The sequence below is a fragment of the Phaenicophaeus curvirostris genome, chromosome 9 (genome assembly GCF_032191515.1).
Source record: "Phaenicophaeus curvirostris isolate KB17595 chromosome 9, BPBGC_Pcur_1.0, whole genome shotgun sequence".
NCBI lineage: Eukaryota > Metazoa > Chordata > Aves > Cuculiformes > Cuculidae > Phaenicophaeus > Phaenicophaeus curvirostris.
The window spans coordinates 26321214-26338749 of record NC_091400.1 but is presented as its reverse complement, the minus strand read 5'-3'; the positions used below and the strand labels follow the sequence as shown (position 1 = coordinate 26338749).

The 17536-nt window shown below is 44.5% G+C and overlaps 1 protein-coding gene and 2 long non-coding RNA genes across 9 annotated transcripts in view; all 3 read left to right on the top strand.

Annotated features, from left to right (window-relative positions):
* The window catches only part of GPRIN2 (G protein regulated inducer of neurite outgrowth 2), a 34330-nt gene extending 26194 nt beyond the window's left edge, over positions 1-8136 (top strand). For all 6 annotated transcript variants that reach the window (XM_069863984.1, XM_069863985.1, XM_069863982.1 and 3 more), the window contains one exon: positions 3650-8136. In XM_069863984.1, coding sequence (XP_069720085.1) covers positions 3666-5468 — 1803 coding nt within the window. In that variant the 5' untranslated portion in view covers positions 3650-3665 and the 3' untranslated portion in view covers positions 5469-8136. The remainder of the gene's footprint in view (positions 1-3649) is intronic.
* A 1303-nt stretch (positions 8137-9439) lies between these two features.
* On the top strand, positions 9440-10530 carry LOC138724191 (uncharacterized). Its single transcript, XR_011337988.1, has 2 exons — positions 9440-9572; positions 10105-10530. It is a non-coding gene; the product is annotated as an uncharacterized lncRNA (long non-coding RNA).
* Positions 10531-11389: 859 nt separating this feature from the next.
* LOC138724190 (uncharacterized) lies at positions 11390-15528 on the top strand. 2 transcript variants are annotated; one of them, XR_011337987.1, is made up of 4 exons: positions 11390-11564; positions 11989-12082; positions 12761-12871; positions 15031-15528. It is a non-coding gene; the product is annotated as an uncharacterized lncRNA (long non-coding RNA). The 2 variants fall into 2 exon arrangements; XR_011337986.1 differs by lacking the exon at positions 11390-11564 and having other exon boundaries at positions 11575-12082.
* Positions 15529-17536: the final 2008 nt, after the last annotated feature.

The following is a 17536-nucleotide window of genomic DNA, read 5'->3' as shown; positions in this document are numbered from 1 at the left end:
AGTTTGTGAGAGGCTTGCATGCTCACCTGTGCTACTGTGAAATGCTGTGGTAACATCTGGCTGCAGCAGAGGTGAGGAAAGGCCAAGTCAAGCAGATACCTGATTGTTCTGCAGCCATCACCCTCCGTGCAGAGCTCCACGTGTGCAAGTCTGGCTCAGGGCCCTGCCTTTGCCAGGTGGGCAAAGTGTCCTGGCTGTGTAAGGGCTCATAGGTGTTTCCAGAGTGGGGAAAACGAACAGAACGTGGAGAGGGAGAGCAATGGGCAGCCTATAAATGGGCAAGTGTTCAGCTTCTCTGGGAAAACATAACTTTGGATTTCAACATGATAGGAAAGTAAATTATTCTAAAGGAATTTTTGTCAGAATGGGGCTTTGTTTTCTTTTCTACTGTTTTTTCTCCCTATCCTTAACTATATCATAAAGCATCAGGGCAGATGCTGTTTTACTTAACTGATGATTGTTCCCGTTGTTTTTAAGGTCCAGAACTCACAGGGTAATTGTTACAACTGTGCTGGTGTGGAACGCTGGTCTGTCTGAGCAAAGATGTTCAGATGGTGTTGATAGCTGCTAGTTGTAACATTACGTATGCATTTGTACGTATGTAAGATGTGGCATTGGCCCATGTTTGGTCTTAATTTTATCTGCAGTTGGAGTTCTATATGGACAGGGTTAAAATAAATCACTTCAGTTTTCTTTGAAGGTTTCATTGCAAACATTACACTGGATGATGTTTTCAGTAATGTCAATCTATTTGGACTGTTTCATTCATCTGAATGAGTTTCTTCACATCCAGCTGCTGAATCGATCTCAAATTGCATCACTTCTTCCAGTTACAGAGGTTTCTGCAGCAATGCTGCATGAAGAGAGCAAATAGAGGCCTTGGTATCTGTGTACATATACTTATTTGAACCTTGTAAACTTTGTGAGAGAGCTCGTCGAAGTCTGCACAGCCTTATATCCTTTGTTACAGGATATGTTTAAAGCTGCCCTTCACCTGAGACTCAATATTTGTGACTGAGGATTCCCATTAGTAAACGTTCTCTCACCCCAGTGTGTGTGTGCACGCCTTCACAGCTGTTATCTTTCAAAGAGATTAAACGTAAAGTCTTCACCTTGCAGGCAGCTGTGCTCTGGTGTTTAATCCTATTGACTCCTTTGAAGTCTATGTGGCAGACCATAGCCAGGCGTGTAAGGGGCTGCAGGACAGATAATATGCTGGAGGAGATGAGCGAAGTGTTTGAAAACTGTCCCTTTCCCAGTGCTTGCTTCTCTTCCTAGTGTTGAGTGAGATTCTGTGAGGACTTTTGAAAAAGCAGACCTACATTGATGGCCAACTGGGCAAGAAGCAGTCGCTATTGACTGCTGCTGCACTCAGCGGTGCCTTTAACCCAGGAATCTGAAGTTCCATTCCTGGAAAAAAATATATGCTTGTGTGTTGTCCCTAGATGCCACCATCCCATGAAGTCCAGAGAGGTTGTGGCATACTGAGCAGGCTTGGTGCAGGGGCCAGTCTGTGGTAAGCTTAACTTCTAGCTAAACAACCACACGTGAAAGAAGGGAAACTGCCTTTTTCCTGCACACAGTCCATATCTGAGCAAGCCCAGTCCCTGCTACACAGCCCACAATGAGAAGCTTCTCAAAGATGCGATTGCAAATATCGTTATTTTTTAATGTCTTGCTCAATTTAATTTCATTATGGGAAAAGGCCAACACAAGTGGATTTCAGGTGATGGGAAAAATGCAGCCTGAACTATTAGCTTGCCAAGGTTCACCACAAAAATGGAATTACATGTGTAAGCACTGATAGCTGTCTGGATCAGTAGTGGAGCTTTTGGTTTGTGGATGGAGCAAAAGGAGTGCTCTCTATCAATTATGTTGGTAGATGACTCTGAGCCTGTACATATCATATTAAAAGGATCACATATCAAAAGCTTCTCACTGAGAGGTTTGAATGTGAGCCCTTGCAGCTACTGGTCTCTTGGTGTTATGAGAGAGCTTTCCTGTTATTTTTACAGAGTGCTTTCGTCCACCACATGTATGCATCTTTCTTGTTCCACATGTTCATTTTTATTTCAGTGGTACAGTTTACAAGAAATTGTGAAGGTTTCTGTACAAGTCCTGGTAGGCAGGCAGAGTGTATAGACTGCATCCGAGTGAAAGCTCTCTAAAGTGACAACTTGAGGCTTCCACTAGACTTCTACACGACAAAATATCCCATAGTACTTGTTCTGGAAGCAATGAATCATAGAAGGCTTTGGGTTGGAATGAACCTTCACAGGTCATCATTCCAGCAGCAGGGACATCTTTAACTAGATTAAGGTTAAGAGCCCCATCCAACCTGATCTTGAATGTTTACAGGGATGGGAAGGTGGGTATGGGCTTACATAGAATCATAGAGTAGTTTGGTCTGAAAGGGACCTTAAAAATCATCCAGTTCCAACGACCCTGCCATGGGCAGGGACACCTCCCACTGGATCAGGTTGTTCAAAGCTTCATCCAACCTGGCCTTGAACACCTCTGGGGATGGGGCAGCCACTACCCACCCAGGCAATCTCTTCCTGTGTTTCACGACCCTCATTGTAAAAAATATCTTCCTTATATCCAATCTAGATCTCCCCTCCCTTAGTTTAAAACCATTACTCCTTGCCCTGTCACCACAGCTCTTGCTAAAATGCCTGTCCCCATATTTCCTGTACACCCCTTTACGCACTGGGAGGCTGCTCTAAGGTCTCCCTGGAGCCTTCTCTTCTCCAGGCTGAACAACTCCAGCTCTCTCAGCCTGTCCTTGTAGGTAAATTTTTTCAGACTAAACTGAATAAATGCTCTATTTTTTTTTTTTTGTTCAACAGAACAGGCTCTTTTAGGAAAGAGATGTATTTATAGGTATGTGTGTAGACAGTGATACATTAGCATTTTACATTAGCATTAATATAGCTTAGTTATACAAATGTTGAAAGACCTCTGTGACACCAAGGGAATGTGAGTAATAAATCAGCGCAAGATCCAATCCATTGACAAAAATGGATCACAAAATCTGGGTAGATTCAAATCTTCACTTGAAACTTCTCTTATATGTGTAAGTGCTAAGGTAAATGTTAACAACATACAGGATACAACACCCACCAGTAGACACAATTGTTTTCTAATGACAGAAGTGACTGAGTGGCAATGTCAAGAGATGAAAAACCAAACAGTTTTTTTGTTTTTGACATTACAGTTAACATTGTTGGCTACTGAACACCGTGGTGAAAAGCAGTCTTGTTTAAAAATGCTTCTATCTTTGCTTAAGTTATATGACATCTCTGGATGTCCCAAAAATGGCTCTAGTGCATTCAGGGCAGATGATACTTGGTAATGCTGAGATTCCTATTGTTAAAAGGTAGAAACAGAGAAGAGTTTTTTTCCCCTTTGTGTTTTATGAAATGGAAAAAAACCAGAATTTCTATAAATTCTGAATCTAATTCAGGAAAAACCCTTTGTGGAAACTGAAAATGGAAACTAAGCACACAGAAACTACAGGAAAGTGCTTTTTAAAGAGTATTTGTCAGCTGTGAAAAGCGAATTCCCAGGCAAAAAGTCCACAGAGATTATAGTTTCCAGTGCATGTATTTCCTTCTCACATTGTTTTTTTCTCCACTGTTTCTTGCAGATCTCTCTTTTTTGCCATGTCAGCTGACAGCCACCAGCTCCACACTCATTCCTACCAGGATGCACTAAGTTCTTCTTGTCATGGGCTCTTGAACGTCAACAGTCTCCCCCTGTCAAAGAGCTCCTCGAGTCTGGCCTGTACCGGGCAATCAAGTTTAGAGGAAAGGCAGAGCAAGAAACAGGAGCTGAAGAAAAGCCACAGTAGCACCATCTGCCATACCCTGGGAAATGAGAGTGATGCCAGAAGTGTGCCAAGTCCTGGATGGTCCTTGCAGCCTGGGATGACGGGACTCGGATCAGTGGTCCGAACCAAAAGCAATCAGTCAGCTGATGACAATTCACAGAGCAGAACTAAGACTACAAACCATTTTCTTATCACTGAACAGTCCCCAGCATCCTGGGAAGCAGGGCACATCAAGATGTGTGTAAAGAGCAGCACTGTTGATAATGTTCCTTCAGCTGGCATCGTACACCAGCAAAGCCTGTATGAAATGGAAGAACCAGGAACTGCCCTTCAGAGAAGCCGCTCAGACTTAACTTGCAGCTGCAAACAGCAGACTTACGTCACTTATATAGAAACCAGTGCTACTCATTCCAGCCTAAGTTCTTCTAGCAGCGGGCATGGTCCACCAGAGACTAGGATGTCTTTCCAAACACAGAGGTATGGCTCAGAAACAAATGAAAATGCATCTCACTATCAAAATCTTGTAACTCATCTTCCAGTTCTACCTAGAGACCAAAAAGTACCTACCAATAGCTTTGACAGCAGTGGTATTCCACGTAATACTACTGTTTACACAGATCCCAGAACATTTCACGCTGCTGTTCTAGGACCCCACGTGCCTGGAAATGGTTTCTCAAACAGGACAATGTTCAGTCAGGCCCCTGGGATTATTCATGGTGGCCTGACTTATGGCAACATTCCTAACTCTACATACTCGCCCATGGTGATGACGGTTCATAACAATTCTGCAAGGTCCTGTCATACAAGGCAGGAGCCTTGTATGAAAGTAGATGCCACTGTCCCTGCCTACTGCCATTCTTTGCCCATACCATCCATCCAACTTGTTCCGCGGCTGGTGTGCTCGGTTAGCGAGTCGGGAAAAGAGCAGGCAGCACCTGGCTATTTTCATTCCTTCCCTACTTCAGACATTCTGACATATCCTAAGCTGGTGTCTTCAGTTAGTGAATCGGGCCTGGATGCCAAGAGGGTCCTGAAGTGCTGCAGCATTCCTGGAGAGCAACCGCAACATGCTCAAGACTGTGGCCAGCAGGAGAGAGCTCCTCCAGAGACAAAGGCTGCCTCTGTGGCCTTGAGCAGCCAGCAAGGTGCAGACGTAGTAATGACAACTAAGGATATGTGGACTATGACCTCTATGAATGATCTGACCAAAGGACTGAAACCAGCTCTGGAGCGTAGAGATGCCCAGGTACAAACTCTTCCAACCATGGAATGCAAATCTGTGGCAACAAGCCCAGCAGCTGCAGCAGAAAGTCACTCGCATGTGTTCCCAGAGGTGAACCTGGAGCAAGACTTGGAGGCCCCCAAATCTCCAGTACGTGAAGTGAGGTGGGATGATGAAGGAATGACATGGGAAGTGTATGGGGCGTCTGTGGATCCAGAAGTCCTTGGGTTAGCCATTCAGAAACACCTTGAGATTCAAATAGAACAATTCCAGACAGAGCCAGCTCAGCCGGCTGGGAGAAGTAATGAGGAGCCACCTTCTGATAAAACGGGGAAAAAAAGGCCATTCAGAACAATGATGCATTCCCTGAGATATCCGAGCTGCTGTGCTCGTTCCAGTACTGCAGTGGAGTGAGCACAGCTGTACAACGGCTGTGGTTTCCCAAAGGAAGCTGTAGGACCGCTGTGCTGCTTTTAAATTGTGAATAAATGCTGACTTTTGGGTGTTAGTGCAGTACACGTGGATAATCCACTTCGGGATAAGTGGGAAAAGTTCAGTGACCCTCAAATACACATCAAAGCAAGGAAGAACCCATCTGAACGCTCTTGACTTTATTTAACATAGCACGGTTTTACTTTTCTGTGTTAGTTTGAAAGCATATTGTAAGGAATGAGACTTCTTTTCTAAATGATGCATCTTTTTAAAATACTGATGATTTTTTTTCTGTATTTTGATAATTTAGGGTTAGAAAACAAAGTAGAACATGATGCTTGAATCAAAGTTCTTAGCTTTCAATCCTAATCCCTTAAATTGCTTTGGGAAACACTTTGCTGTTAATTTATAATGATGCTGACTGTAAACCCACTTTAACTGTAGACAAAATGACAAACTGGTGTAGACAGACCAAGAATTGTTAACTTTTGCTGCATAACTCCAAGTCATTTGGATATTGCTGGCCTGATCTCTTCCCTTTGCAAGCTGGTATATGGTTGGAGGATGCTCCTGCAACTTTCAGATTAGTTTGTAGCTATGGTGAATTCCACTCTAAATATCTAGAACTAATGTTTACCAAGTGATTGATGCAAATGTAGAGTATTACCAAAGATGACTCATGTAATGTGAATTACTTACCAAATGCTTGTTTTAGAGTCATAAAACAAAAGCTGTTCAGATTAGTCTGTCACACAATCGTACCCTACAAATTATAAGCAGTTTTGGTTTGCTTATATTAAAAGTAATTTCCCGTGAGTTCTTTTGATGTGCATCTATTCTGAACAGTGGTTACTTTTTATTGTTGCATAAGCCAGAGGTGGGCAGTAGTTTGCACACAACCTTCGCTCACCTTGTGCTCCCTGTCTGGGCTGACGTCAAACATCTGCTAGGAGTGAGACTTTGTCTCTTCACCAAAGTACAGCTCTAAGGCTATTTGCTCCAAGTGCCGTGGTCCTATGGGCAGCTTAAAGATTTCTTTTCTCCCGAAAGCAACTTTGCAAACAGTTTCCCAGTGAGAATCTGTTTATGATGCTGTAATGCAGCCTGTTTGTTCTGAAAGGTTTGTCAAGGTGACTGAGACAATTATTTCCAGTGTCATATGTGGCTTCATGTAGATGTCTAAGATTCTTCAGGAAACTAGGAATGTGCTATTTTTTTTATAAAGAGACAGGAGGAACATGCATTTCTATCTTAAAGGAAAACTTGCACCGTCTGAGAACTTCCTGCTATGGGGTTATCCATTCTTTCTTTACATATGTGTGGTTATGATCTTTTTTTTTGAGTTTTGTTCCGGTAAGTTGGTGGGCAGTCTACATCATGTTCACTTGATATTTGTCTATGAACAGGAGCCCCTGGTGCTTAGAACAGCTTTAAAATCTCATCTAGGAGATCTCTAATTCCAGCAGCTGTGACGCACTAATTTAATTACACAGAGTAGTTCAAGATAATATTTTCATTCCTGGACAAAGTGGAACAATTCAGAGCTGGCTCCTATGAAACTCACTGTGAGTTCAGGAAACTTCATTCAGACCCTGGGACTTTGGCCCCAATGAAGTTTGAATTCAAAATGAGCTTTATACAAACCAAGTCTGAAACCACTGGAATATGACGCCTTACTCAGGATGCCTTTATAGCCGTGAGCATCTAAGTTTTGTTAATGTTCCTAGATGTTAAAGTTCCTTTTGTTAAAGCTTTACTAGAAGTAAAGAAGTAACGAGTAACTAAAAAACCCCTCAGTTCTGCTGTTATTCAGCCTTTAGCTAAAAAGTTGCTATACAGGCTTATTTTGTAGCCTGGAGTATAAGCAGTACCATACACTGATTTCTTCCTTTCTTCAAATATCAAGTTTTGAGCATTTTAAGCACTATGGTGGCCCAAAATATTATGTTTTATAGCTTACCCTCAATTGGGCAGGAGAATTAAAGTTCTGAACCATCAAACTAAAGCTTTAAAGTAGCCAATGTACCTTGTTCCCGTGACCATCATAATCCACACTTTTAACCTATTTGACCTATGGATGAATCTTCATTCTCCTTCCTATCCCCAAACACTCCTCCAAAATAAAGCCCCCAACCCCAAGAAGATGATAAACAGGACCTGTATGAAATTGGTCAGGAAGAGATAGTTTGCAGAAGGGACTGGAACAATATGACAAAGTCCCTTGGGTGCTTTGGCTGTTGTGTACTATAAAAGCTGGAAGAACTCACAGGTTTCATACAGCTCTGGTGTGAATTACCCATGGTTTATGCTTTGGTATGGATTAGCTGTTACAGTAATAAATACTGATTATCACTCCTGGATGAGAAATGTCAAGGACAAGCAAGGAGAAAGGACACCAAGGGTTTGCTAATCAAGAAAACCAGATGCTTACATTTTGCAGGCATCTTATCTTTACAATACTACACTGTTGGTAACAAAAATAGTGTTTGTGTTTGGGGATTTCCTGTGCTTTTGTAAAGGATTAAAATACAAGGTATATTAATAGATATCTGGGAAACAAACAAATACTTGTCTGAATAATAACTACCTGGATAAAAGAAGTTGTTTCATATGTATGATGGATGCCTCTTAAAAAAAAAAAAAAAAAAAAAAGATAATTTGGATTCCCTTTGCATTTGTGTTCAATCTTTTAAAAATTTTAATGCAGTCAGGTTGTATGTTTATTCTTCATATTTGTGCTCTGTTCAAGTGTTATTCTTGTAAACGTGCGAATTCTATCCCTGTTTTTAAAGTTTTCTAACTTGGGAAAATCCAAAACCATTTCATTCTACTTTTAAGTATAAATAAAGTAGAAGGAAAACCTTACACTGGATTTATAACAGAGTGGGTCAATGCTGAACACACCCCCTGACTTCACCCTAGCTTGACAAGTATCTGTAATTTTCTTGAACCCATTTGAAAACCAGTTTACATTGCATCTTGTGTCCTCTGCTCCCCAGCCTGAGTCCTCACGGACCATTCACAGCTGATCGAACTGCGGCTGCTTTTCACACAAATCCTCAGTGTGGGCTGCACCGGTGCATTGAGATTGCAACCCTTTGGCCTCTGTGTCCCTGCTTTCCCATGAAATGTGGAATAGCCACCTGTTAATGCAGTATTTTGGATGCATTATAGCATCCCCTGACCCTAACTAATGTCTGTAGAAGGACTGAACTGTATGTGATTCTTGATGGCCATGAGACTGATGATAGGCTGAGATACTTAGGTCAGTGGTTCAACACTAATTTCAGAATGCTGATGAAATAGCTCTGAAAATGAGTTATAATTCCTTTGGCTCTGAATTATTACCTTGCTCTACTAACGCAGGAGCTGTATCACCGTATTCGTTGTTACCATTCCTGGAGGAGAGGCCAAAACCTGTCAGACATTTGACGATAACTGACTTTATTATCATGGCACAGCTGTTATTTGAGATAATCTTTGACTGGAGGGTTAAATACTGAATAGAGGGTATTCTCTCAATGTTTTTAATAAAAACCTTCTGTATTTAAGTCCGTTCTTTAAAGAAAAAACTAAAAATTTGCTTAGTTGATGTCATATCCGTTTTAAAATCTTTACAGACCACTTGCTTTGGCCTCGTGCTGCTAGAAGAGACTTTTAGTCACTACAGCGTGGATCCTGAGCTGGTTCTGTTGTGGATGGCTGCAGATCTCGCCCTGCGTGCACGGGTTTTGATGTAGGAACCCCTGTTCTAGAATGAGCTTCTCTTCCTTCCAGGCAGAGCTTAAGAAAGCACATGTTGTACAGCTGTGCCGCAAGGTCCTGCGCAGCGACGCTTCTCTGTGTCGTGGTTCTGAGTCGGGTGGAAAAGGCAACCAGCTGTTCTGTCCCCAGCTGCAACCAAAGATGTTTCAGGGGTAAAAATAGGTGCCTCTGCTGTACGGAGAGGAGAATGTATTTCTTCCTGATCACTTCTCTGCTTACAGCCAGTAAGAAATAATGGCAAGCTGGACTAATTGCATTATTGGATAGACATTTAGTCTTCTAAATCCAAAGCAGTAATGACCTGTCTGAAGACATGCTGAGGTAAGAGGCCTTCTAGAAGGGTGTTACTCCCTGTTAAAGATGGAATGGGAAAAAAACATGTGGTTTTGCTTAGGAAAAGCAATGTGAGGTGAGGCTGGGATACAGCAGAATCTTGGAGCAGAGATGAGAGCCAAGAACCATGACTCGACATGGGGAGGGGGGCCAGGTGTCCCCCAGACACTGCCAGCACCCTCTCTCATGAGCTTTTCCCACTGTGAAATTGCAAAGTTAATACTTCATCACCATCTGTTCCTCTCAGACATCCTGAGGTGATTAATTTGTCTTCTTAAGCCCCCTGAAAATGAAAGCAGTCTATTAGTGCTAAGTAATGCTGTTAATTGGCAAGAGAGAAGGAGGAAGCATGTGGGCTAATGAGTTGGAAATAAATAATTCTCATCAGCTCCCACAATGCCAATTAAATAACTCGGTGGGACTTGCTGTGTCAGTCACTTGTGTCCCTTTCTGGGGACATTGTGGACTCCCCAGAGGTGAGCCTTGACTTCTAAGTTTTATTTCTTTTCTCTCTATGCAGAACTACACATCTGAAGTGAAGAACACAATGTGCCTATTGAGCTGCTTTCCAAAGCCTTGGTAATTATACAGGTCACAAGATCCAGCTGGCCCTCTACAAATAAGAAGAACCTAATGCCTGTGAGCCCTGTGGGCTGCTCATGTCTGCAAATGCCGCGTGCCCGCTGGGGGAGGGGGCAGTGGTTCTTTCTGCCAGGGTTAATAGTCTGGGGCATCCCACTCCCCCCTACAGGAGCTAAGTCTAAAGAGCTACGTGATTTATAGAGTAAATCAGTTAAGCTGTGTGAGTCAGTAAGAATTTTGTTCTTCCTCAGAAAGAAACTTGCAGCCCAAAATTCTGACTGTTATGAAAATGAGCGTGCTCGTTTTTCACCTCTGCAAACCGGAGCGTGTGCGTTTGCTGTGGGACAGCACCCCTGCCCTGGGATTTCTTCCTCCAGGAGCTCCTTCACAAGAGGGTCACTTATGCCTTTTCCTGCCAGGCTGCATCAGTGAAGGGAGTGGTGCGTATCCTTTGCTGTGGTCACTTGGATGTCTGGCTTCCATCTTTCTCGAGCTGTAGAAGTGCTGGGTCTTGAGCTGACACTCATCACATCTACAAGGGCCAATGTGTTCAGATAGCAGAGTATTAAGCTGTAGCTTGTAAGTCTTTGGAAGCATTAATCCTATCTAATATATGACCTAAACAGATGCCATCTATCTTATTATCAGCCTTTCGACATACTAGGTGCCATGTCACTCAGATGCGATTCTCTCCCTCTACTCAGCTCTTGTGAGACCTCCCCTGGAGCCCTAGAACACAGGAAGGACATGGATCTGCTGGAGCAAGTCTAGAGAGGGCCACAAAGATGATCAGAGGGCTGCTCCCATAAGGACAGGCTGAGAGAGTTGGGGTTGTTCAGCCTGGAGAAGAGAAGGCTCTGGAGATACCTTATGACAACCTTCCAGTCCTGAAAGGGGCTACGGGAAAGCTGGGAAGGAAGGGGCTTTTTATCAGGAGGTGCAGGGATAGGATGAGGGGGTAATGGTTTAAGCTTAAAGAGGGCAGATTTAGATGAGGTATTAGGAGGAAGTGTTTTCCTGTGAGGGTGGTTAAGCACTGGCACAGGTTGCCCAGAGATGTTTTCCCATCCCTGGAGGTGTTTGAGGCCAGGCTGGATGCAGCTTTCAGCAGCCTGGTGTGGTGGGAGATGTCCCTGCCCATGGCAAGGGGGTGGGCACTGGATGATTTTTTTTTTTTGAGGTCCTTTCCAATCCAAACCATTCCATGATTCTATGTTTCTATGATGATGTGCAAAGGAAGCTTAGAAAACAAAGCAGGGAAACCCAAGTGAGGAAATGACACAGCAGAGCTCCATCCTGTACCAGCCACCTCCTGTTCGCCTACAGGCAGAAAAGACAACCCCAGCAACAACGATGTCGCAAGTAGCTTAGTGGTGCAGCAGAGGAGAAATTTTAAAGGTAGTATAATAGAATGAACCTTGGTTCAGAGCTTCTGTGAACTCCTGCTGGCCAGGACATCTCCCAGCTCTGTCTGGCACGCAGCCTGGCAGCACAGACCGCTCTTCCTCCCCTGTATTTTCTGGTCCTTGCTCACCTCCCATAATTTTTACTGTAAAGTAGAGATGAGGTCACAGCTCCCTGAGCAGTCAACCTTGCTGAAACACCCTTTTGTTTATGCTTTCCAGCGCAGACTTGCTGACAGGCAGCTCTTCCAGGCGTTCAAAAGCACACAGCTATCCAGGCTTGCATGCTGTGACCTCACCTGTGCTGCACTGCAGGAGCTGGCACTTGTTGTCCTTCCCCTGCCACGGGCAACACACCATCAGCAATCACACAGGCATAAAAAGTCAGTCCTTTCATCCCCACTGATTGCTTTTTGCAGTGGTTGTAGCTCATCTGCTCATCCTGCCTCTGGCGCTGGCTGTACCACAAACTGCTTCACCCTGTGGGGACTGAGCAGCAACTCCTGCATACAGGTAAATTTAATGCTGTCTGGTCTTCACATTGTCTGGAAAACCCTACAAATGCCATTGCCTTACAGAATCCAATTTTAGGAAAGCCTGTAAGCAAATTTGAATTCATGGTATGATGGGTTACATTGTAACATCTTCCTTGTTTTCACAGTGATGTGTGTTCGCTGAATGGTTTGCAGTTTTCAGCTTCAGCCTCACTGTAACTGTGGAATTAGGGGTTAATTTTGTGCCGCGCTAGGTAGCTGCTTTCTTCAAAAGAATGTTGGAAAAAAAGATGAGACAAGCATTTCTGAGAAAGCAGAAGAGACGTGTTTCAATGCTCTGATGCCTGTTGTTCAACTACCCACTTCTCCGCTTAAATGAGAGCATTCCCCAGAGCCATAATACAGCACAGCTGTCAGATAAAACAGCCTTCGTGCTTTAAGCCGGCACCAGGACTCCTTACCTGCCCTAGTTTTGACTGGAATATGCGTGTGTATGCGGGGGGGGAAAAGTTCACTATGATCAGTGACTGAAATCCCACAGCTCTTTCACTACAGGCTGAACCTATGTTTGTGATAGAACAGTTATTCTGAAGTAGGTTGAAGCTTTGCAAAAATGGTTTTAGGCTAGTTAAAATTGTTTGAAATCATACACTGTTTACCTCCCACCTTCTCTCCCTTTGGCGCTGTGCCTGAGCAGTGACGTGGACACCTTGCCTGGAGCTGCAGAAAGCTGGGATGTGGATTTCCTCTACTTTTACCTCCCAGGAGACCCTTCCCTTGTGCTGGAATACAGGTGTCTGGTCACCAGGTATGCGCCTTCCCTGCGCGTTTTCTCCTCATTAGGTTCTTATTTAAGTTTTTCTTGTTTCTCTTGTGAAAAAAGTGGGATATCAGTATTATATGTCTTCACACAATAAAAAAGTACATCTATTTGGGATATTAAAGTTGGAGGATCCTGCCCTGTGCCAGACACTAGCTCTTTCTACTGGGATGTCCCTGCCCATGGCAGGAGGGTTGGAACTAGATGATCTTTAAGGTCTCTTCCAACTCTAACTATTCTATGATTCTTTCTGGCATCACTTTCCCATCTTGCTAGAATTTGTCTTTTGCCAAAGATGGTTAATAACAACCTCGCCTAATTTAAGCAAATCTCCTCAACCCTGCTGTAACAAGCAGGAGGTAATGAACAATGTGGAGAAATACACAGGATCAAGTGCTTTTGGTTTGTTTGTTTTCTGATTAAAATGCAAAGCAAGTCCCTGGGAATAAATAGGTTTTTTTAATAGATAATGTCTTGAAAGCAACTCCAACTTAGCTTCAGGCCTCCTGTGAAGCGAGACAGAGTATATGAGGGGTAGACAAATAGAAAGTAATTGAAAAAAGTTTGCAGAAATGAGAAATCCTTAAACTAGAGGGAGGGAAAAGGCTGAGTGTGGGGTGCAGGAAAATGTTATTAAAACATCTGCTTGCAGTCCATATATGAAATCATTTGTGTGGGAGTTCAAAAATATTTAATCTCTGGCATTGAGGTGTCTCGACACAAAAAGCAGAGATTCAAAGTGAGTAAATATGGTGTAAAGAGCTTCGAAAATCCCCTGCAAGGAAGTAAAGCACAACCGACTGCTGCCCTGCGTGGCTCCTTGGGTGCTGGGGTTGGAGGCTGCGAGGTTGGCCTGCGGCCACGGGCAGTACAAGCGCGGGGGGAAGGATTGGGATGGTTCTGTCTGTCCCGCAGCTGTGGGACCGAGTGCCAGGTCATGGTGTGCCTGGAAAGGGACCAAGGACACACGTCAGAGAGGACATATGGGAGGGAGGGCCACGCACCCGAGCTGACAGGGACAAGGAGAATGCAGCCTCTTTCCAGCGGCAGAGCCTGAAACAACTGGTGATTCTTCTGGGACCTGCATGAATGTCCCTGATACCTACAATGAGGCTTTTTCTACAATTTCATACCCTGCTTAGGGATCGTTGCTGTCTCTGAGAAGAGCCGCTGCCAGCCTGTTAGTCTGCCTTGGCACTTGGCTTCACCTCCAGCCATGCTGTGCTTGCTGCACCTGTCGGTGCGCTGCACAGCTTCTTTTCCCTTTTCAGAGGCAGCGGTTTGCTGCTTAACTGTGTGGTAGAGTTGCAGAACAGGGAAATTACATTATGGGGCATTAAACATAGAAGTTAACACAACTGATTCCCTTCAACAAAATTGTTGAAGCTATTGAAAATGGAACGGTCTAAACAGGAACCAGAAACATTCTTTAAGAACATGTGCATAAACCCCATAAAATTTGCTATAAAATCATTGCAGCAGAGAATATTCCTCAAGTGCTTTGCATGGCATAGAGTAGAACAGTTTTGCAGGCCAGTATCTAAGAACTGCAAGAAAAGCTTGCACTTTGGTGTTGAGGCTCCAGTTTCAAGGGGATGTGAAGGGTTAAACCCCACCCTGCCCTTTATTCTCACACTGCAGCTGAGCAAGGAAGAGGACTTGAAGGTACAAAGAGGGTCACTGAGCACTTTTGCAGAATAAACTCCAAGCCAAGTGGTGGCTTGTTAGGAAGGATAGGGTTTAAGGTGCAGCACTGCATGCATGATTCCTATTTGGCAAGAAATAGTACTGAATTTTGGATACAGGAGCTCATTACTTCTCCCAAGGGAGAAGTGTCAGGTGTTAATCATCCTTACCAATCTTTGATGAGTATGTAGATCCCTTTTATGCATCCAAAACACTTCTCTTCGTACTTGTTTGGAGGCTTACTGCCAATACTGACACACGGTTTTATACAGCACCGAGGAATACCACAGTACATAAGACTCCACCTTTGCTATTACTGGAACATGAGGGATCATCTTGCTTATTTTTCCATAAAATTACATCTCTACCCAACCCTTTGTCCCTATTTTAGCAGACCACCCATTTGTACTTTGCTTAGGCTAATGCTATTTTAAATTTAATTTTTTTTATCTCCTCTGTAGGTTGGGGTAAAAGGCACTTCTGCTGTGGCTAAGGGTATGGCAGAGGGAGGAGCTGCACACTCTGCCATCAGCAGTGGGAGGAAAAAGCCCATTAAAACATACATGTGGTTCCTGACTCTGAAATTCCTTTAGGGGTGAGATGGAAGACTTATCCAGCTGGAGCATCCTCCTAGAAAAGCATAACCTTAGTCACAATGATTCCACGCAGAAATTGTGCCATGTGAAGCAGACCTGCCAGCAAGAGTGGTTCCAGGGCAAGCACTCCAAAACAGTTGGATGATGATATTGCCTTGGGTGAGGAAGACATAAGAGGCAACTGCTTTCTCCGCTCCATCTGACCTCCCAAGAGACGCTGCTGTCTTTGTCTGGGACAGTCCAGCTGGGTAACTGCATGCAGGGACACAATATGTATATGAGCACTGCTGGTTTCCAAGGTTAGATTCGGTTGGCATTATTTTCTCTTAAATCCAAATACACAGAGAAAGATTATATAACACAGCCTGTGCCTTCGACATGCTTAGGTGAAGAAATCAAATACCTGAAATGCAGGCTTCTAGGGTGACAGCACATCAGGGATTAGGTGGCTGACTTCTACTCTCTCCTATATCAGCACCAAATTATTTGCTCTCTGGCTGTAGTCATGAACCCTACAAATGTTCAAAGGAACGGCTCCTTGGTCTGTGCCAGAGGAGTTCCTGTGTGTAGAAGACTCGCCTACCACATGTATGCAGAGCTGCACAGCTACTTAGGTTTCCATTTGAAGTCCTTTCTTGACGTTAATGTATTTTTTTAGGACTGTGCAAACGCCTATGAAAGGCAGCACTTCAGAGACAGGCTCTCTTGGAGGTGCTGGTTGGGTGGTCCTGGGAAGGCAGAGATCTCCTTGCCTGGAATAGCTAAAAGCATGGGCAGCAGCAATGCAATCCACCCTTGCCACCCTCCAGAGTAGTAGCTGGATCTTTTTCCTAGCTGAAAAGCATGATGGTAGGTATTAGAATCATTGGATCATAGAATGCTTTGGGTCGGAAGGGACCTTTGCAGGTCATCTAGTCCACCCCCCCCTGCAGAAGCAGGGTCATCTTTAATCAGGTCAGATTGCTCAGAGCCCTATCCAACCTGACCTCAAAAGTTTCCAGGGATGGGGCCTCCACTGCCTCCCTGGGGAACCCCTGCCAGTGTTTTGCAACCCTCATTGTAAAAAACGTCTTCCTTACATCCTGTCAAAATCTCCCCTCCTTAAGTTTAAAACCATTACTCCTTGTCGTGTCACAACAGGCCTTGCTAAAACATCTGTCCTCGTTGCCCTGCTCTTCCTGAAGCTTCCTTGCTCCGAGAACCCCTTGTCCACCTCAGTGTAGCACTCAGCTGCAGAATTTACCATCACCACTCTTGATCCTTGCTGACTGACTGTTCTGCTGTGCTTCACACCTAAGGAAAGATAAAAGAGAAAAAAAAAAAAAAGCACTGTGTCAAGCCAAATCAAGCAACAAATATAGGGAATTGTTCAATGGCCACAGAAAAGACCCAAACTGCAGCCTGCCACATCCCCTGATGTGTCCTCATAGCTTCATAGAATGCCAGGGTGGAAGGGATCTTGAGGATCACCTGGTCCAGCCTCTCTAGGTGCTAGATAGTTTAAATGAGATGGCCCAGCACCCTGTCAAGCTGAGCCATACAACAGACCAGTGTAGAGGAATCTACTGCTTCCCTGGGGAGATTCTTCCACTGTTTAACTGTTCTCAGGGTGAAAAATTTTCTTCTGGAATCCAGTCAGAATCTCCCCAGAAGCAATTTATTCCCATTACCTCATGTCTTTCCCATGTGACTCCTTGTAAAAAGGGAGCCTCCATCCTCTTGGTAGACACCCTTTATGTGCTGGTGCATGGTCATAAGGTCTCCCCTTCTCCTCTCGAGGCTTCCTCATCTTTCTCCTCGGCTTTGTTTTGGTGCAGGTGGGGAGGGTGACCTGGTGTTGCCTGGGTTTGGAAGCAGGCCTGGCTGTGGGTGCTGGATTCCCAGCACGGGCCACCTGGGGGTGTTCTAGGGAGTGTGGTTTGGTGGCCTGCGACCTGCGCAGGGCTGAGATTGCTGGGCAGCCCTCCCACCACCACAGGGGAAAAGGGAGAGGGGAGCAGAGAGGATGAGCTGCAATGCATCGTCCTGCAGGAGAGGCTGTGAATGAGCCTGGCAAGCTCACGGGGTGGCCAGCTTACGGCTTACTATGATTCACGGTTTCAATTTGGTTCGTGGAGCAGCGTCATCCTTTCTTATTTCTCTCCCCTGCTCTGAGAATCATAGAATCATAGAATCGTAGAATAACCAGGTTGGAAGAGACCCACCGGATCATCGAGTCCAACCATTCCCATCAATCACTAAACCATGTCCCTCAGCTGTATCCTGGGCTGCATGAAAAGAAGCGTGGTCAGCAGGGCAAAGGAGGGGATTCTGCCCCTCCACTCTGCTCTGGTGAGACCACACCTGGAATCCTGCATCCAGCTCTGGAGTC